We start from the raw sequence: 21,954 nt of genomic DNA on the forward strand, positions 1-21,954 counted from the left end.
AGTCAGGCCGGAGGTCCTTCTGTTCATATGCTGGCTTGCACACGTTTTGTTTCCAGCTCTTCACTTTTCGTGTGTCTCTCTTTCAGTCTTTGCGCTCACTATCTCCCTTAAGTCAGTTTGGCGGCTGAAAGGCCACCTCGGGGAACGCCCCCACCTCACAGGTGCCTACAATTGTCCGCTTAATCCACAGTGGAATAAAAAAAGCATATTGTTCAATCAACACTAAACACACACTATAAATATGGGGATAAAATCATGCAATAGGAATATCAGTAAACAAACATGCAATATCACTATTACAATAAAATCATGCAAATAAAATCGACACTATGTACCAACACAGTCTGATCCAAAACAAACTATAAAAACACAATTTTCCACTGTGTGACATATACACAGTTTGCGTGATCGCAAAGTGAAAGTGAAAGCAAAAAACTAGCGTAAATTCAAACGCGATTTCAATATGTTGACAGTGGCTCATCAATGCCAATGACATAATTACCCAGCTACATTTGCGAAAGAATGCAAAAGCATTGACATATATTTTTCCTTCCTACGATAGCCTGACGGGCAGGGCTGAGATGGATTTTGGTAGCCCGACTGGAAAAATTGCTAGCCCCGGGACGTTGGGTTTGCGATTTTGCGAGCCCTGCACTGAGTATGAGTGCTGCTGGCTGCTTCAGCAGTCTGGCTCTAACCCTCAAACTCTGGTTGAAGTTCCTCCAAACTTCAACACAACTAGGGTTGTGATAAGGAAACTCTACGTCAGACATCAGAATAACCTGCAGCCAGAGTAAAGTATTTCATGTTATTATTTATATTTCAATTCAATTTTATTTATACAGCACCAAATCACAACACAGTAGTCGCCTCAAGGCCTTATATTGTAAGTTAGACCCTACAATATACACTGACTGGCCCCCAAAGAAGCTGCCACCTAGATTTAACTAAGCAAATAGGTATGAGCCTCTTACTTGAAAATTACTGCGTGGGTGATTATCTTTCAGTTGGCAACAAGTTATTTAACCCTAACTGATGCAATGAGTTGCTTCTCATTTCATAAACAACTATGTGGAAAGACACATCTTGTGGTCGTGGAAGAGATGATTGTGTGTTTAAAAAGGGTCAATCATTGGCATGCATCAAGCATAGAAAGCATCTAAGGAGATTGCAGAAACTACTAAAATTGGGTTAAGAACTGTCCAACGCATTATAAAAAAGTGGAAGGATAGTGGGGACCCATCGTCTTAGAAGAAGAAATGTGGCCGGAAAAAAATCCTGAATGATCATGATCACTTACACGTTGAAGTCAAATCAAAGAAAAAAACAACACTAGAACTCAGGGCTATGATTAATAGTGAAAGTAAGAACATTTCCACGCGCACAATGCAAAGGGAACTCAAGGGATTGGGACTGAACAGCTGTGTAGCTGTAGGAAAAGTACTAATCAGTGAGGCAAACCGGAAAAAAAGGCTTCCCTTTGCTAGGGGGCATAAAGGTTGGACTCTGGAGCAATGGAAGAAGGTCATATGGTCTGATGAGTCCAGATTTACCTTGTTTCAGAGTGATGGACACATCAGGGTAAGAAGAGAGGCAGATGAAGTGATGCACCCATCATGCCTGGTGCCTACTGTACAAGCCTGTGGGGGCAGTGCTATGATCGGGGTCTGGTTGGTCAGGTCGAGGTTCACCAACAGTATGTGGTAAATGGCCTGTATTTATATAGCGCTTTACTAGTCCCTAAGGACCCCAAAGCGCTTTACACTACGTTCAGTCATCCACCCATTCACACACTGGTGATGGCAGCTACATTGTAGCCACAGCCACCCTGGGGCGCACTGACAGAGGTGAGGCTGCTGGACACTGGCGCCACCGGGCCCTCTGACCACCACCAGTAGGCAACGGGTGAAGTGTCTTGCCCAAGGACACAACGACCGAGACTGTCCAAGCCGGGGCTCGAACCGGCAACCTTCCGATTACAATACGAACTCCCAACTCTTGAGCCACGATGTGCTCCAAAACAGGTCAGCTGACTACCTGAATATACTGACTATACTATACTCTTTCCTGATGGCACGGGCATATTCCAAGATGACAATGCCAGGATTCATCGGGCTCAAATTGTGAAAGATGGTTCTGGGAGCATGAGACATTATTTTCACACATGGATTGGCCACCACAGAATCCAGACCTTTACCCCATTGAGAATCTTTGGGATGTGCTGGAGAAGGCTTTCAGACTCTATCATCCTCAAAGCAAAGCAGTTCTTGGTGAAAAATTATAGATGGAAATAAATCTTGTAACAGTGCAGAAGCTTATGGAGACAATGCCATAGCGAATGCGTGCCGTAATCACAGCTAAAGACGATCCAACGAAATATTAGAGTTTGTGACCTTTTTTTGGTGGTGACAGTGTATATAGCTATGAAGATGACGTAACAAATTATTATAACCACCTTAATATTTGAATTACCTTATAAAAGAGCAGAAGTATATCCATCAATCTTGGCATCACATTTCCCAGCAACAGCAAGGAGGCTATTCTGTGGTCACTGGCTCATGACTAAGAGTGACGTGATTAACTGGAAACTCTTGTTATAGTTGTGCCAAAAGTCAGTTCAATCTTTCAGAGATGCACAAATCAAACAAATTAAATTGAGGGGAAAAAACAGTGTTCTCATTTCCTATTAATCATATAGTAAAAATCATGAATGAAGCAACCCAGAATTATGGCAAACGCTTCAAAACAAGAAAAAGAAACATAACTTAGTTGTTGACTCATCACCATCACTTCCTGGAGGACTTTATACTGACTGCATCAAGTGAAGCAACTCTGTGGATGAAATGAACCGCTCAACTCCTTTTATGATGTTTGGTTTGAGGAACACGAGTCAATTATGATGCAGCATGGAGAGTGGCTCGTCATCAGATAGGAGAATGACTGTTCCATCTTTGGGAGAGATATATTAACAGGACATACTTTCAAATGTCAAGCTATTGCAAACATATATATATATATGTATATATGTGTGTGTGTGTGTGTGTGTGTGTGTGTGTGTGTGTGTGTGTGTGTGTGTGTACACACACACACACACACACACACACACACACACACACACACACACACTACTGTACATGCACTGTAGTTTTTTCATTAATTATGACTTGTTTGGTTTGATCTCAGGAGGCTCATCCCCATCCTGAATTCTATGAGAGAATCATTCCTACACTCAGACACAAGGTGAGTCTCTTCTCTTACATTTAAGTGGTTAAACTGGTGGCTCTCAAACTGCAGGAAATAAAACCGGTGTCATCAAAAAGAGCTCGCTACTGTGCTGACCACAGTTACGCTGAAATGAAGCTTAATAATTCGGATTCAAGCAAGCAGTGATCAAAAATTATACACTGAACAAAAATCTAAACGCAACACTTTTGTTTTTGCTCCCATTCCCCATGGGATGGACGTAGAGACCTAAAATTCATTCCAGATACACAATATAACCATCCCTCCCAAACAGTGGTCACAAATCAGTCCAAATGTGTGGTAGTGGGCACATCTGCCATATTGAGATAATCCATCCCACCTCACAGGTGTGCCACATCAGGATGCTGATCTGACATCATGAGTAGTGCACAGGTGTACCTCAGACTGCCCACAACAAAAGGCCACCCTGGAATGTGCAGTTTTGTCTCACAGCAAAATGCCACAGATGCCACAAGCAATGAGGGAGCGTGCAATTGGCATGCTGACAGCAGGAATGTCAACCAGATCTGTCGCCCGTGCATTGAATGTTCATTTCTCAACCATAAGCCGTCTCCACAGGCGTTTCAGAGAATATGGCAGCACATCCAACCGGCCTCACAACCGCAGACCTCGTGTAACCACACCAGCCCAGGACCTCCACATCCAGCAGGTTCACCTCCAAGATCGTCTGAGACCAGCCACCCAGACAGCTGCTGGAACAATTGGTTTGCACAACCAAACAATTTCTGCACAAACTGTCAGAAACCGTCTGAGGGACGCTCAACTGCATGCCCGTCGTCCTCATCGGGGTCTTGACCTGACTCCAGCTCGTCGCCGTAACAGACTTGTGTGGGCAAATGCTCACATTCGATGGCGTCTGGCACGTTGGAGAGGTGTGCGCTTCACGGATGAATCATGGTTCACATTGTTCAGGGCAGATGGCAGCTGAGAATGTCCCAGTTCTTGCATGGCCAGCATACTCACCGGACATGTCACCCATTGAGCATGTTCGGGATGTGCTTGACCGGCGTATACGACAGCGTGTACCAGTTCCCACGAATATCCAACAACCTCGCACAGCCATTGAAGTGGAGTGGACCAACATTCCACAGGCCACAATTGACAATCTGATAGACTCCATGCGACGATGTGTTGCACTGCATGAGGCAAATGGTGGTCACACCAGATACTGACCGGTTCTGGGTCCCCAGACCCCCAATAGTGCAAAAAAACTGCACATTCCAGGGTGGCCTTTTGTTGTGGGCAGTCTGAGGTACACCTGTGCACTACTCATGATGTCAGATCAGCATCCTGATGTGGCACACCTATGAGGTGGGATGGATTATCTCAATATAGCAGATGTGCCCACTACCACACATTTGGACTGATTTGTGACCACTGTTTGGGAGGGATGGTTATATTGTGTATCTGGAATGAATTTTAGGTCTCTACGTCCATCCCATGGGGAATGGGAGCAGTAACAAAGGTGTTGCGTTTATATTTTTGTTGAGTGTATATGCCAAGAAAGCACGAGGCATGTCATTTGGAGCAGGTCAATACTGGGATCATACCATTATGTGAAAGAAGGAAGGTGTCAGGCTAGTGCTGTGTGTGGGCAGGATGTGGACTCACTCTTTGTTAGAAGTAAACTTTACAAAAAACAAATGAAGAACCTCAAACACAAACTAAAACTAACTAGACTCAGGAAACTAGAACTAGGAAGCATAGACTAGGAGAGCAGAACTGGGAACTAGAACTTCACCAGAACATGGAGGACGTTGACGATGTGGCACAGACAGAGAGAACCACATGGTTTAAATACAGACGGACAACAAGAGGATGGGGAACAGGTGATAACACAGCAGGTACAAATCAAAGCTAACGAGACACAGGAATCAACGCAGACTCAACTCAAGACACGTAAGACTAACGCAAAGACATCAGACATGGCAACAGGGAGGGAACACAGACGTGGGACCAGGGCAGGCACAGAGACACAGAACCAAAGGCGCTCAAAATACAAAACAGAAACCAAACCCTAAGAACAAGAAAGCCTTAAGAATTAACCTGAAACATAAGATAATAATAATCAAAACCACTGAGTCAACAGACTCAGGACTAAGATAGAAGGAAGGCAAAAGCCGTGATGATCCACTTGGGAAAAAACATTTTTCGGGCATTTTTCTTGGCCTTCACACAATATTTCTGATTGCTATAGATCATACATATATACAGCACAGGCACTCTCACAACTCTTAAAGCTGATGCACGGTCATTAGCTAAGAAGCTGTTTTCTAGCTTTTCACTGTAACTCCTTTAGTTACCCTGATCTCCTTGCTCAGCTTGTTTCTGGACCTCTGGTTTCTGGTCGTCCGTCCCCCCCCCCCCCCCCCCGGTTGCAGCTTCAGAAACACTCCAGGCTGTGTAGGCGTAGCAGGCTTGTAATTCCTCCTCGGTCCAGTCCTTACTACTTTAACCTGCGGTTTAGAAGTTTTTCCATTTGTCTGTATGTAGGTATGAGGTGTTTTAAAGAGGAATAAACTGGAGGAGAGGCTGCTCGTGACCTTTTAGTTAAGATTGTGCTGACCTACGCCACACTGTGCACTCCCTATAGAATAGATGACCCTCTATAAACATGATGACTTTCCATACTGGGAGCGCTTCATGCTGTGATAAGGAACCAGCTACTTCTTTTTAATCTCTTGAACTCCTCACATTTGCTAATACATCACTATATAACTTCCATAAACCACTTTCTCACATTAAAATAATAATAATCACAGTAGAGTAGTCACCAACAACAATAAGCACACCTCAGAGACCCTCTGCTCCCACACACATTAAACCCACCCTGTCTCCATCCACTAATGTTGAAATTACTTCCTGCAATTTCAACTTGCACTTCTTAATGTCATGCTTTTTATATACATTCTATCTATCCTTTGGTCTTTTGGGGGTCCTTTCCGAGAGGCCTGGGAGCTTGAGGGTCCTGAGCAGTATCTTTGCTGTTAATGGACTGTGCTCTTGTGGACAGAGATCTCAGATGTTGTTCCTGGGATCTGCTGGAGCCACTCGCCTAGCTTCAGGTGCATCTCTTTACTTTATCCCATCCCCACTAAACTGTTTAAATCTGTATTTCATCGTTTAATAAATCACTTATTTACTTAACCCCTGTGTTGTCCTTTTGTCCCTGAGGACCACAAGTGTATGGAAATCAGGAGGACATTGTGAGGGTTAAGGAAATGGGACCAAATGAAGCAGCAAACCGAGATTAAACAGTTATCTCCATAAAACAAACAGTCCAAAGACCACTGGATGACATCACAGTGGCTTCATCCATCTTTTACATACTAAACAAATTCACGTGTGGTGAATGTAACCCTCATAATGTCCTCCCGATTTCCTTACACCTCAGGGACAAAAATGTCCCAAGGACAACACAAGGGTTAAATTCAATTCTTGATGTAACAGGGAGCCATCGAAGAGAAGCCAGTATGGGTGAAATATGCTCCCTCTTTGTCTGTGAAGGTTCTCAGTCATCCAGGTCATTGTAGTCAAAGGAGCTTGCAAAGAAAAGCGTCTGGACTTCTTTAAGTTGCTTGAAGACGTTTCACCTCTCATCCGAGAAGCTTCTTCAGTTCTAAGGTCAAATGGTGGAGAGTCCCAGATATAAACCTAGTGGGAGTGACCCCCCACAGAGGGACAAAAGGACCCCCTGATGATCCTCTAATCGCCTGAGCCAAGGTGTGAAACTGGGTGTGGGTCCCAATCAGCCAGAGTTTCGGGTGTGTTCATTGTGAAACCTGGCCCCACCTTATCATGCGAATTCCTGAGGTCAGCTGGCCCAGGATGTGAGTGGGCGTTAAGGCGTCTGGGAAGGGATCTCAAAACTGGATTATAGATGGCAGAGAGTTGGTGTCGTAAACCCCCGCCTCTGTTCAAAGATGGTCGCTCACAGTGGACATAGATGGCTTCTTTCACTCCTCTTTCAAACCATCTGTCCTCTCTGTCCAAAATGGATTGAGGGCCACCACTCTACCTACTGAGCTATCCCTGCCCTGTGCTGATTAAAGAAAGCAGTCCTACATATTTGTTTAATGTTCACATTGAACGACATATCCTGGTCAAAACTACTCCAGGATTCCTCACAGTGTTACTAGAATCCAAGTTAATGCCATCCTGATTAGACACCATATTTGTCAGATTTTTAAGGCGTGGCTGTAACTCAGGAGGTAGATCAGGTCATCTACTAATCCTAAGGTTGGTACCTTACTAATCAAAACTAAAATTTCTGTAGTAGAAAATAGAAACAGGAAGGTTTCTGTTATTTTACTGTTTATTGCTTAATTACTTTGTGTAGTATGCATGGCTATAAGGGAAGTTTGTATCAGTAGGAAAAGCTGTAAGACTTGTGAAAAGTCCAAAATGTATGCCTGCGCTTGCTTGTGGTGAGCAGCAGCTCAAACAAGAATTGTAAATGGCTTCATGAACACATTGAAGTCGGAGTACTTAGATACTAGGACACTGAGCCATGGCTCTGTGGTACATGCACACATTTCTGCATCTCTGCCAATCAAAGACACTTTGTATGTAGTTTATGTAATATTGAATACTGAACTGTAAATTTTGATTTTTTTTCACGGAAGCAATTTTTATTCAGTGTTTTCATAAAAGCCTTGTTTTGATGCATTTCATACTAGTAGGGAGAACACACAGGAGGTTTAAGGCCCGGCAACTTTGAAACCTTTTTGTCCTCCACGGTGGAAATAAAAACATGTATTACTTAAGCCAGCTCCTAATTTTATAAATTCTGCACTCAGCTTTGTAGTCTCCAGTATCATTGAAATGCGGCCAGATGCTGCTCATTTTTCCCTGAGATGCTTGCATTCAAATCCCTCTCCCATGTCTCTCAGCGTACCCAGCCTGTACCGTTACACTTGCTGTCTCCAGGACGTCTGCCCACCTTCCTTCTTTCACATCGTGGTATGATCCCACTCAGTCTTTTTAATGTGATTGGCCGCATTGTGTGCTCATGAAAATGAAGTCTGACCCCGGCTACATAGATTCTCAGCAGGGCTGAAGATTCGGATGCCATATACCAACAGGCCATTAATAATTGACATTTGAAATTATTGAAATGATATAATATAATTATTCGGGCTGGGTGTAATTGTACTGTGGGTCGATGTGGCTATACGTTTGTCTAACAGGACAAGCACAGAGATGAGTCCTCTGTCAGATTAGTCATTAGTTTCACTCTTGCCTTTAAATGCTGACTTACACTCTTCAAATAAACCTTCAAATAAACTTTACCAATATTTTGACTGACTTGGGTATGTTGAACCTTAATACCTGCTCCTGTAACCAGGTTTTGATCAATTGTTAATTTTTTACAAATGGAAACAGAGTGACCTAATGTTTATAGTCCACAATTAATAATTATTTTGCTCTTTTGTGGTTTTGAAACAGTTGGCTTTTTTGGCTTTCTCAAGTGGAGATTTTCAGCTTCGATAGTGTTCGATATGAGAATTAGCATTAGAATTAGCCAGGGCAGGGACTTGCTGCCCCAAATGAGAGAGTTTAGGCATCTTGGGGTCTTGTCTGTGAAGGTTCTCAGTCATCCAGGTCATCGTGGTATGTTGGAAAGAAAAGCGTCTGGACTTCTTTAAGTTTCTTGAAGATGTTTCACCTCTCATCGAGAAGCTTCTTCAGTTCTAAGAGCATTTGGTGGAAAGTCCCAGATTTTTAAGACCTATTGGGAGTATCCCTAAGAGGGTCGAGGACCACCTCTGCCTAGGTGTGAAAATGGGTGTCTGTTAACTCCTGCATTTTAACTAAGGTTTCAGGTGAACCCATTGTGAGACCCTGCCCCACCCTATTGTGGTACTGAGATGAAATGGCCCAAGATGTGAGTGGGCTATAATCCAAAATGACAGACAGTTGGTGTCGTAAGCCTCTGTTCAAAGATGAACGACCATCATTAGGCAGAGGAACAATACGGGATCCACGGCCCTCTTACAGACACTCCCAGTAGGGCTAAAAATCTGTGACTCTCCGCCAACTCCTCTTAGAACTGAAGAAGCTTCTCGGATGAGAGCTGACACATCTTCAAGAAACTTCCAGACGCTTTTCTTCCCAAGCTCCCTAGACAAACTTGGGGTCTTGTTCACAAGTGAGGGGTGGAATTCTGTCCATACATCCACAGTTTAAATAGAGACTTTCAGATTTCCAGCTTTATTGGCATCCTCTTATTATCTACATACGTTGTCTTTATGATTGCATTTTTAATGAAGCCATGTTGATATTAATATACTATCAGACCATCAGTGAACCATCTCTAGTTTTAAAGCCAGCGTTCAGCCACTTTTCTCTTTTCTTAGGATGTGGGACTCAACACTGATGCTGTGATCTCGTCACGCCATGCAGACAGCCAGACCAAGTCTCTAGCTTTTTCCCTATACCGTCGATCCTCCAGGGAGAGCAACCGCAGCCACTCGCTCTCTGCCAACAACCAAAGCCTCAGGTCCATTCAGGTCTTTTCCACCTTCTCAAGCAAACATCCAGGTTAGCTGACAAATTGATGTCTGACTTCCTCAGTCTTGATGCTAAAGACACTCAACTTCCATCAATGTGTCATCATAATGTGGATGTGAGTGTGTGACATATGATTTGGAAATATAGCTTCAGTCTGTAGGCCTAGAAAAGCAGTCCATTTACCCTGAAGGCCAGGTGTGCGAATTGAGCCTCAACTTCTGGAAGGAAAGATTCCAGTTATTATGAATTTTTACGTTGTATTTTTACACTTTCTAAGTCTAGATTTAACAGCGTATCATGTGCTACATTGCAAAACAATGGTGAATCTTTGCTGTGAGTGGGTACAAATTATAGCAGAAAGCAGTGTTGTGTCATTGTTGTTTTGTTTCACAGAGAACTGCGCTATTTGCGGAATATTTCGCATCTCAGCCCACTGCCTCACCTGCCTCCAGGGGCTGTGCTCAGACTGTGACAGACTGTATCACTCCTACCCTGAGAGAGCCAACCACCATCGAACAGCTGTCACGTCATCAACTTCATCCAAAAACAGGAGCAATGAAGGGTCAGGATAAGCAGTTCTTGGCAAAATGTACTTTGTCTTACAAGGGTGCAGTAATCCTCAGAATTTACAACTATATATGTGTGTGTATATATATATATATATATATATATATATATATACAGTGGGGCAAAAAAGTATTTAGTCAGCCACCGATTGTGCAAGTTCCCCCACTTAAGATGATGACAGAGGTCAGTAATTTGCACCAGAGATACACTTCAACTGTGAGAGACAGAATGTGAAAAAAAAATCCATGAATCCACATGGTAGGATTTGTAAAGAATTTATTGGTAAATCAGGGTGGAAAATAAGTATTTGGTCAATAACAAAAATGTATATATGTATGTATATATGTATGTATGTATATATATATATATATATATATATATATATATATATATATATATATATATATATATATATATATATATATATATATATATATATATATATATATATATTGTCGCGGTTCGAATTTTGAGGAAGAGACATACGACTGAAAGTCCATAGTGGGTCAACACAAATTATTTTATTAAAACACATATATGTGGTGAAGATAGGCTCTGCAAAACATCAAGCTCCATCTCCCCTTACAATAGGTGGGTGTAATATTTATACTTGTGTCTGTGAAGGTTCTCAGTCATCCAGGTCATCGTAGTCAAAGGAGCTTGCAAAGAAAAGCGTCTGGACTTCTTTAAGTTGCTTAAGACGTTTCACCTCTCATCCGAGAAGCTTCTTCAGTTCTAAGGTCAAATGGTGGAGAGTCCCAGATATAAACCTAGTGGGAGTTTCCCCCCACAGAGGGACAAAAGGACCCCCTGATGATCCTCTAATCGCCTGAGCCAAGGTGTGAAACTGGGTGTGGGTCCCAATCAGCCAGAGTTTCGGGTGTGTTCATTGTGAAACCTGGCCCCACCTTATCATGCGAATTCCTGAGGTCAGATGGCCCAGGATGTGAGTGGGCGTTAAGGCGTCTGGGAAGGGATCTCAAAACTGGATTATAGATGGCAGAGAGTTGGTGTCGTAAACCCCCGCCTCTGTTCAAAGATGGTCGCTCACAGTGGACATAGATGCTTCTTTCACTCCTCTTCCAAACCATCTGTCCTCTCTGTCCAAAATGTGAACATTGGCATCCTCGAAAGAGTGTCCTTTATCCTTAAGATGCAGATGGACTGCTGAGTCTTGTCCTGTGGAGGTGATTTATACTTATGATGACCAGTACCTCGCGTCACTAAAACAGAACAGTTCCTCTTTCAGTTCCTCCAGATGCATCCTGTTATTCTACTTGTCCAGACTTAAACAACACTTGCAGTCAGTTTACCCAGACAGGCTATGTGTCTGTGTCGTCAATCTAAGTGCACGACCCCCCTCTACGTCATCTGTGACCAGGCAAACTCCAGTGCAGCCTGCTGAATGCACACAGGCAATATGTAGTAAATTATACTGTAAACATGTAGGCAACCTTTCAATAGCTGAACTTTGCTCCACTGATCGGCCAGACATTGCGCTGCCCGTAGCTTCAAACCATTAATTAACTTGACCGAGCTTCAACCCTTTAATTATGCAATATATGTATAACATGATTACAGTTGCCCCTGCAATGAAAGATTATTATGTGCTTATGCTAACACCTGAAATACAGACTTTACTATAACCTCACCAGTTTCAATAAATGTGTCCATGAAATGACAATAATGATAAATCATAAATGATGCAACAGCAATAATAAGGATTATGGATGTAAAATAATATTTCATCTCGACTATATATATATATATATATATATATATATATATATATATATATATATATATATATATATATATATATATATATATATATATATATATATATATATACATACACACATACATATATACGACTATTGCTGGTTTAACTTTTTTCATCTTAAACTAGATCTTTTTACTTTTCAAGTTCTTCCACCTGGCGTTGCCTTCACTGCACTAAAGTCAACTCTATCCAGGATGTGCTCTGTGACGAGTGTGAGCAGCCTCGCTTGGAACCCCTCGGCTCTAAAGAAGAGGAATGTCAGCCTGCTACTATCATCGGTCTGTTATCCTTTGGTGTATCTCAGGCTCTAGCAATAGCATGTTGTTATCTTTTATTTTTCTGGGTTTTTTTCCTCAACATAGAAACTGATGGCTGGCACAGTGCTGCACTGTTTCCAAATGACATGGAGCTTCTTGGTTTGAACCATAGCCCGGCCAATAGTCAATATATTAGTAACTGCATAGAGGAAACCTCCTTCAACCATGTTACCAGTGTTATTATAACATAGTTTTTGTCCACCAGGGTGCGCTCTGCAGCCTCCCTGCTGGCAGTTCTGATCCGAGTTGTCGGGCAGAACATAAACAAGTAATCTACGACTTGTTGAAGCAGGAAAACGCCATTATTATTATTATACTATGTTGTCATTATCTTAGTTAGTATTCATAAAGAACATAAAATATTCATAAAAACTACACATAAGATCTACATATAGATCTGTTTATGTTTAGTGTGTATTAAAAACCTCCATTATTTGTCGTGATCATTTTTTTCCTTTGTAACAGAGTAATTCTCACAAAGGCTTCTGTAAGAATTTTGTTGTAAAGCTCAGTTTGAGTAATAACGTTTGTCGCTGTTTTTTTAGAGTGGCAGTGTAAGAGCTGCACTATGGTGAATGCAGCCAGTAGTATTCTGTGTGAGGTTTGTGAACGACCTCGTTTGGCGACGCGACCTCCAGTGACCCCGTCGCACCCACCCATAACCCCACCCAGACCTCCAGCACCAGTATTGGGGATGCCCGGTGACCCTGACAGTCAGGTTAGGTGTGTGAGTGTGGTCACATTTCTGCGCTCATCCTGCTAGCTATCTGTTGCTAATAACATTTCATTACAGCGATTAGAGCATGCTGTAATTATTAAAGGTACTGCGCTGCAGTGGTTTAAGTCACATCTGTTTAAGGATTCATTTTTTTATAGTGCCAAATCACAACAGCAGTTGCCTAGAGGCTCTTTATGTTGGCCAAGACCCTACAATAATAGAAAGAAAGCCAGAAAATCACATGACATGATGAGGACTCCAATTTATTCATCAAATATCAAACCACCAACCTTGCGATCAGTAGATGACCTGCTGTACCTCCTGAGCTACAGCCACCCCAGTATGCCAGTATGAAGTGCCACATGCTCATACTGTAGACAGGAGCTTCCCTACAGGGGCCCCACCCAGGCCCCATAGTGGGGCTTCCAGGCAGGCCCCACATTTCATGCCTGTACCGAGACCTACACTACAGTACAATAATTTACATGTACAGAGGTGAGTGATCACTGTCAGGTTTACGGTTGTAATTTTGAGGCTTTAATAGTGTGAGTTAGATATGATTATCGTTCCTGATCATAACTCTTCATCAGCCGTTTAATGCTGTGGCTGTTCACCGCATACATGCCAACCCTCCCGATTTTTCTGGGAGAATCCTGAATATCAGTGCCCCTCCCAAAAATTTCCCCAAGCCACCATTCCTCCCGATTTTCCACTGGGACAACAAAATTAAAAAACCATATCCCAGATTTCATAGTGCGGTCCAGCCAATTCCAATTCCGATTTCCAACAATGGCAGCAGCGACTTAGTTTCAATATTACTCTTGTTACTCTTTCTGGGTCGTAAAATAAACTTTTAACATATTTTCAGGCGAGAATGTAGCTGAGTAAACTTCAAATATCTGAGCCGGAGAGAACAGCGAACTCCCAGCACATCGTTTTCAGACCCCCCGCGGTCTACTCAGGTTAAACATGATATATAAGTCACTTAAGATAACTTAAAATTATTTTTAACTTATTTAAGTTATTTTCTCCGTTAAATAAACACTGTAAAATTCATGTTTTTTATATATATATATACGCACCCCTCCCCAATGTCTCCCTAATTCTGAGGTCTCAAGGTTGGCAAGTATGGTTCACCGTGGTTAGTGACTCTCTTCCTGTAACTCTGCTCCAGTGGGTGTGTCAGTTCTGCACATATCTGAACTACTCTCCGGCTATGGTGTGTGAGATGTGTGACCTGGCTCGCCCAGAGCCTGCACCGCTGCCAGTGAAGCTCCGCCCTCCCTCTCCTGTTAGACGTGTCCCTGCTCTGCCGATCAAACCGAAGGAACCTGCTCCTGAAGATCTGGACTCCTGGAGGCAGAATTTGATAAAGGAGGAGGGGCTAAAGCTGATTCAACTAATCAGAGCAAGTCACCGTACTGTCATATCTGCATACAGAATTCTTTTCATGTCTTAACTAGAGATGGCACGATACCACTTTTTTATGTCCGATACCGATACCGATATCATAAATTTGAATATCTGCCGATATCGATATGAATCCGATATAGTGTATTTTTTAATCAATAAAACTGTTTTTTTAATATCTTGCTGCTTTTTGTATAAGTTCATACTCAAGTTAAAAAAAAAAACACACTAAAGCTATTCTGTTAAACCTGTATGTAAAAAATACACTGCACCCAAAATATTTCATAGTTCAGCAAAACTGATCAATCTAATAAACTTAAACCTGCTCCATCCTCCCTATTCTGGTATTTTGAAGAGTACTTAGCAGAAATATTAAGCAACCTAACTAATAGGGTTGCAAACTCCCAGCAAAAAAAAAAAAAAAAAAATAGGGAACCACCCCCCACCTCATAATGCTTAATTGGCGTAAACAACTATAATTTGATGCAGTTTAAAAAAAAAAATACACAGAAATCAATTATTTTTCAAGAACAATTAAATAGATTCAACATCTTTCTTTAACAGAACTGCAGACTGCACAGATGGTATCTTTCCAAAGGAAAAAGTACTATAGCTTACTAGGGTATATTAGACTTAATAGTTACTATATACAGTAATGGACTTCTATACATTTTACATCAGATTAAAACTTTGGGTGTAAGATTCGGATAATTATTTATTAAAAGCTCGACATTTTAAATGAGAATAAGAAAGAAAAGTATGTCTTTGTGCCCCCTTTTCCCTGTTCATGCCCTATCGGCCCCCCTGGCTAAACTTTGCTAGATCCGCCCCTGCACAGTTACCAGCCGTCAGCTGTAGAAAAAGATCCTGGTGTAGAAAGTAAATAAATTCTAACAACAGCTGATCAAGCTAAAACGTGCTGCTGTTGTTCAGCCGCTGGTTTCCTCTTTCTGGCGCAAAGTGAACAATAAACAAACAAGAGAGACGGACTCGCGACAGAAAAGCCGATCAGCTGATCATTGATTAGTTTCGATTGAAGTAGCAGCAGGAGAGAGAAGAGGCAGTCGCTCCATATATTGGTTGTTAAACTTAACGCTGGAATGCTTTACAAACACTCAGAGATGAACTTACACACTTGCTTTACTTCTCTCTGGGATCACTTCCTCGGAGATGAAATGCCGGATTGCTAGCGAGGCTGCAAATACACACAGCCGCTCTATCACGTGACCCGTTCTGCTGCGATGTGCTACGGTTATGAGCCGAGTTACGCCATGTCGCAAGTTTTGTGAGGTGCTTTTTTGATATTTAATGGATCGGATTACACTTTTTTATTTTTCTCCGATATCCGATCCAGTAATTGACGTCAGTATCGGACCGATACCGATACGTAATATCGGATCGGTCCATCTCTAGTCTTAACACAAGTTCGTTTGATCTTCATGTCTGTGTCAGCATGGAGAGAAGAAAGGAGTGAGTCCAGAGGAAGTATACACAAGCATGAGGGTAGCTGGGGACAGCAACATCCTGCCCTGCAAGTGGTTAAAGACTGAACTTCCCCTGCTTTTAGACCAGATCAGGATGTTGGTGGCGACATCGTCCTTTCAGTCATTTTCAGATAAGACCTCAACTGAAGACAAAGTCAGTAACCTCCTGTTAAACCTGACAAATCACTCTGACTATAGTTCTGTGTTTTCTGAAAGTGAAACTGTCCTGCTACACAGAATAACATAACACAGGATCTCACCAAGGAGGCTGGCAAAGTGGTAGATCTTGCAGAAACAGAAAGTGTGATCCAGCTTTCCAGAGCAGAAGCTAAACAAGCCTGGCTTACAGCAGGGGGTGACACAGAGAGAGCTGCCAGACAAGCTCTGAGAGACCGACTCGCCAAGGTGATGTTTGGTCAAACGTTTAGCATTGTTCCCTGATATTTCATGACTCCACCCTCTGTGTAGACATTCAATTATATTTCTTCATTCTATCCTATCAGGTAAAGGAGCTGTGTGCACTCGGCTTTAGTGATGAAAGTCACTGTCATGAGGTTTTACGGCAGAGTGGTGGTGAGGTAAGAGGAGCCTTGGCATTGCTACAACGACCACTTCTGGAGCCCTTCCACAAACGCATCTGGAGTGAGAAACCTGAGCCTCCTGTCGATATCCACCATCCTGACAAGCAGGTAAAACCACAGCCGTGTGATGTCACTCACTGGTTTACGCTGGGGCCAGTTTAAAGCCCAGATCTTTAGTTTATGGCCACACCGGGGATTTTTATTTTGGAATTTGTAGGTTTTTTTCAAATGGGTCATCCTCATTTCTTTATATTTTGCTTCCAAGGAGTCGGGATTTCTTGGCATTTTTTAAAGTGGTCATTGTCTTTCTGAAGGCCATTTAAAGGTTTTCTTTGGACATTGCTGTTATTTCGCTCATTTTCAGTCCTGTCCTTGTTCTTGACCATTTTCAGTGTTAAGGTCCAGTTCAGTTCACTTTCATTTATATAGCTCCAAATCACAACAACATTTGCCTCAAGGTGCTTTATATTGTTAGCCAAAGACCCTACAGTAATACAGAGAAAACCCTCTATGAGTAGTGCTTGGTGACAGTGGGAAGGAAAAACTCTACAGCGTTATTTTTGTGTCTCTATTGTGAGTGCATGTATAAAAAAAAAAATGCAAGTGCAAATGTTGTATTTTGAGGAGAAAATGATTTTCAGTGCAGAAAAGTCGATTCGAGTGAACAAAATTAATTTCTGTGTTTGCTATTATCCACACACACACAATAACAGCCCCTCTCGCTCAGATCTCTGCTCTGTGTGCTCACAGACATCTGCAGACCGGCTCTCGGTGTGTCACTCTCACTCTCAAATAGTGACGTGCGAATCATGAACGAATCGTTCAATACTTGAGAATCACTTTACTGACTCGTGAATCATGATTCACAAGCTCCTCCCGGTGGGACATGCCTGGAACACCTCACCCAGATGCCCGAACCACCTCAGCTGGCTCCTTTCGATGTGGAGCAGCAGCGGCTCTACTCTGAGCCCCTCCCGGATGGCCGAACTTCTCACCCTATCTCTAAGGGAGAGGCCAGCCACCCTTCGGAGGAAGCTCATTTCTGCCGCTTGTATCCACGATCTCGTTCTTTCGGTCACTGCCCACAGCTCGTGGCCATAGGTGAGGGTAGGGACGTAGATCGACCGGTAAATTGAGAGCTTCGCTTTTACACTCAGCTCCCTCTTCACCACGACGGACCGGTGCAGCGTCCGCATTACTGCAGCTGCAGCCCCAATCCGTCTGTCGATCTCCGGCTCCCTTCTCCCATCACTCGCAAACAAGACCCCGAGATACTTGAACTCCTCCACTTGGGGCAGAAACTCATCCCCGACCCGGAGTGGGCACTCCACCCTTTTCCGGCTGAGAACCATGGCCTCAGATTTGGAGGCGCTGATCCTCATTCCCGCTGCTTCACACTCGGCTGTGAACCGTTCCAGTGCGAGCTGGAGGCCCTCACCCGATGAAGCCAACAGAACCACATCATCCGCAAAAATCAGAGATGAGATTCTGAGGCCACCAAAGCGAAAGCCCTCCGCCACTTGGCTGCGCCTAGAAATCCTGTCCATAAAAATTATGAACAGAACCGGAGACAAAGGGCAGCCCTGGCGGAGCCCATCACCCACCGGGAACGAGTCCGACTTATTGCCGGCAATGCAAACCAAGCTCTTGTAACGGTTGTATAGGGATCGAATGGCCCGTAGCAATGGGCCAGACACCCCATACTCCCACAACACCTCACACAGGACACCCCGAGGGACACAGTCGAATGCCTTCTCCAAGTCCACAAAACACATGTAGACTGGTTGGGCAAACTCCCATGCACCCTCAAGTATCCTCGAGAGGATAAAGAGCTGGTCCAGTGTTCCGCGACCAGGGCGAAAACCGCATTGTTCCTCCTGTATCCGAGGTTCGACTAGCGGACGAACTCTCCTTTCCAGCACCCTGGCATAGACTTTCCCAGGGAGGCTGAGGAGTGTGATCCCCCTGTAGTTGGAACACACCCTCCGGTCCCCCTTCTTAAAGATGGGGACCACCACCCCAGTCTGCCAGTCCACAGGTACTGCCCCTGATCTCCACGCAACATTGCAGAGGCGTGTCAACCAGGACAGCCCTACAACGTCCAGAGCCTTCAGGAACTCGGGGCGGACCTCATCAACACCAGGGGCTCTGCCACCAAGGAGTTGTTTAACTGCCTCAGTGACCTCGCCCCCGGAAATTGGCGGGTCATTCCCCTCATCCCCAGACTCTGCTTCCTCTTCGGAAGACGTGTCAGTGGGATTAAGGAGGTCCTCGAAGTATTCCTTCCACCGCCTGACAATTTTCTCAGTCGACGTCAGCAGCGCTCCGCCAGCACTATACACAGTGCAGGTAGAGCACCGCTTTCCCCTCCTGAGACGTCTGACGGTTTGCCAGAATCTCTTCGAGGCAGTCCGAAAGTCTTTTTCCATGGCCTCTCCGAACTCCTCCCACACCCGAGTTTTTGCTTCAGCCACTGCCCGAGCCGCATTCCGCTTGGCCTGTCGATACCTGTCGGCTGCCTCCGGAGTCCCACAGGCTAACCAAGCCCGATAGGACTCCTTCTTCAGCCTGGTGGCTCCCTTCACCTCTGGTGTCCACCATTTGGTTCGGGGATTACCACCACGGCAGGCACCAACCACCTTGCGGCCGCAGCTCAATGCAGCAGCTTTGGCAATGGAGACGCTGAACATGGTCCATTCGGACTCAATGTCCCCAGTCTCCCTCGGAATGCTGTTGAAGCTCTGCCGGAGGTGTGCGTTGAAGATCTCGCGGACTGGGGCCTCTGCTAGACATTCCCAGCACACCCTCACTACGCGTTTAGGTGCACCAGGTCTGTCCAGCGTCCTCCCCCGCCACCTGATCCAACTCACCACCAGGTGGTGATCAGTTGACAGCTCAGCCCCTCTCTTTACCCGAGTGTCCAGAACATATGGTCGCAGGTCTGGTGATACGATTACAAAATCGATCATCGACCTACGGCCTAGAGCGTCCTGGTGCCACGTGCACTTATGGACACTCTTATGTTCGAACAGGGTGTTCGTTATGGCCAAACTGTGATTAGCACAGAAGTCCAATAACAAAGCACCGCTCGGGTTCAGATCAGGGAGGCCGTTCCTCCCAATCACGCCCCTCCAGGTCTCGCTGTCGTTACCCACGTGAGCATTGAAGTCTCCCAGCAGGACAACAGAGTCTCCAGGTGGAGCACCCTCCAGAAGCCTTCAGGCTTCTCTTCACAGAAATGAGGAGTGACTTGCAACTGTTACACAGTACTTTACAAAGACACTATGTTTGGCATTACTGGTAGAAAATGTGAAGTCTATTTTAACATGATTTTATTGTTTTTTCAGCGTGTATGTCGGTGGCTTCTAGCAGTCTACGATCTACCCAGCTGGGGTCGCTGTGAGCTGGCACTGTCGCTTCTTCTGGAGCACAGCGCCCCCTATTCCCTAGAAGATGTGGTGCAGGCAGTGCAAGAGTCCCACGACAGGGAATTTATCAAGCGAGTGCTCGCCAAAGAATGTCCCATCTGCCTCTCGGTTTTCCCTCACAGCAAAGTTAGGGTTACTTGACAGATGCTTTTGAGTCACTAAATAATTTTCTGAATGATTTCCATTTCTTGATTTTCTACTTCCTCCCACCTCCCCTTCTCAGATGCAGTCTCTCACGTCGTGTCAGTGCTCTGTGTGCTGTGGTTGTTTTCAGCAGCACTTTACCATCGCTGTAAGGGACAAACACATCAGAGACATGGTGTGTCCAGTCTGTTGGGAGCCTGACATCAATGACCCCGAACACCTCAACAGCTACTTCTCCACCCTGGACATCCAGGTAGGAAGCAAATAAACCGGGAAAGGAATGAGAATGTCTCTCCTCTCTCTGACTGCTACATTGTCATCTTGTCAACCACAACTATAAAGCCTGCCATCACTTACAGTTCAGTAAAACAATGAACTGCATTTTTTTGTTTTTTCTTTGCTCAGTTGTTGTTTCTCTGCAGAGCTTTTCTAAAATGGATTAAATGTCTTGATGTTATATTAATGAGCAGAACATTGGCTTCACTCTGTTAGCTGTTAGCTGAGCAGGGTACGATTTAGTGTCTCTACTTCTTTGAGTTTATTTCCAATCCAATATTTTGGACAATGTACAAAATATACAAGAGGTTAATGTACCAACATTCTTGTACACAAACGTTTGGTTGCCAGAAAATTCAGTTGACAAACAACATCTAACTTTGCTGTTTGGGTTGAAAATGAATTACAGGCTGCTGAGCAGCAGTTTCAAAATGCTGTTTCCTGCAAGTTTTGGAGGGACTGATTATGTTTTTTCTCCTGTTTAACAGTAAAACATATTTTCATTCCTTTCTCAGATTATTATTTATGTCATCGATTATAGTTCTGCCCATAAAATATCAAAAACCTGAACATGTACACGACATGTATCTTTAGTTATTGCAATATTGTTTTTCTAGGCTTACTAATTATACAGAACTTTAATTTTTATTCCGATTTTTTTACATTCATGAGAGTAATATTGTAAGAGAGGGGTAGTAATCACTTTCATTTTGGTCATATCATTATGTCCTAATGCAGTGCATGTCCAGGTCAGTCTGTGGAACACCTGTGTTAGAGTTAGTGCGTTACAATCAGTGTTGAGGTCTGGAATCTTTATATTTCTATTACTGGAGACAAAGGGTGAAATGAAGTATTAATATTATATTAATACCTGTGATTGTGACTGTCAGCACCAGTTTTTATTCACAGTGGTGTGAGAAGGTGTTTGCCTCATTCCTGAGGTCCTATTTTTTGTATGTTTGTCACACTGAAATATTTCAGATCATCATACAAATTTAAATATTAGACAAAGATGACACAAGTAAACACAAAATGAGGGTGTTAGTATTATTGTTATGATAATAATAATAATAATTATTATTATTATTATTGTGGCCCTGTGTGGAAAAAGTGATTAAAAATTAAAAGCACTTTAAGAAATCTCTTAAATAAGACTTAAACAGGACCAGACATCCTGCTGTGATCCAAGGAAATTCAGGAACAAATGAGAACATAAGTAATTGATATCTCTTGTATAAAAAATAAGTATAAAAACATAGAAATGGTGAAAACATGGAACAGTGGTGAACCTTTCCAGGAGTGGCCGGCTGACCAAAGTTACACCAGGACTGACTCAATAGGAACATAAAGGCTCGTCTCAGTTTTGCCAGAAAACATCTTGATGATTGATGAATATTCTCCGGACTGACAAGACAAAACTTTAACTTTTTGGAAAGTGTGATGTGCCATTTCATCTGGAGTGAAAGTAG

At 43.5% G+C, this 21,954-nt stretch overlaps 1 protein-coding gene across 1 annotated transcript in view; it reads left to right on the plus strand.

Annotated features, from left to right (window-relative positions):
- The window catches only part of rnf31 (ring finger protein 31), a 56,428-nt gene that overhangs the window by 12,840 nt on the left and 21,634 nt on the right, over nt 1-21,954 (plus strand). Inside the window, exons 5-15 of the mRNA XM_085389402.1 lie at nt 3,184-3,240; nt 9,624-9,807; nt 10,171-10,339; nt 12,272-12,405; nt 12,990-13,162; nt 14,337-14,570; nt 16,025-16,210; nt 16,294-16,461; nt 16,560-16,745; nt 19,985-20,191; nt 20,289-20,462. Of these exons, the coding sequence (XP_085245528.1) occupies nt 3,184-3,240; nt 9,624-9,807; nt 10,171-10,339; nt 12,272-12,405; nt 12,990-13,162; nt 14,337-14,570; nt 16,025-16,210; nt 16,294-16,461; nt 16,560-16,745; nt 19,985-20,191; nt 20,289-20,462 (1,872 nt within the window). The remainder of the gene's footprint in view (nt 1-3,183; nt 3,241-9,623; nt 9,808-10,170; nt 10,340-12,271; nt 12,406-12,989; nt 13,163-14,336; nt 14,571-16,024; nt 16,211-16,293; nt 16,462-16,559; nt 16,746-19,984; nt 20,192-20,288; nt 20,463-21,954) is intronic.

This window comes from Rhamphochromis longiceps, linkage group LG18, assembly GCF_057381845.1.
Source record: "Rhamphochromis longiceps isolate RC_006_pf linkage group LG18, R_longiceps_female_GT1.1, whole genome shotgun sequence".
NCBI lineage: Eukaryota > Metazoa > Chordata > Actinopteri > Cichliformes > Cichlidae > Rhamphochromis > Rhamphochromis longiceps.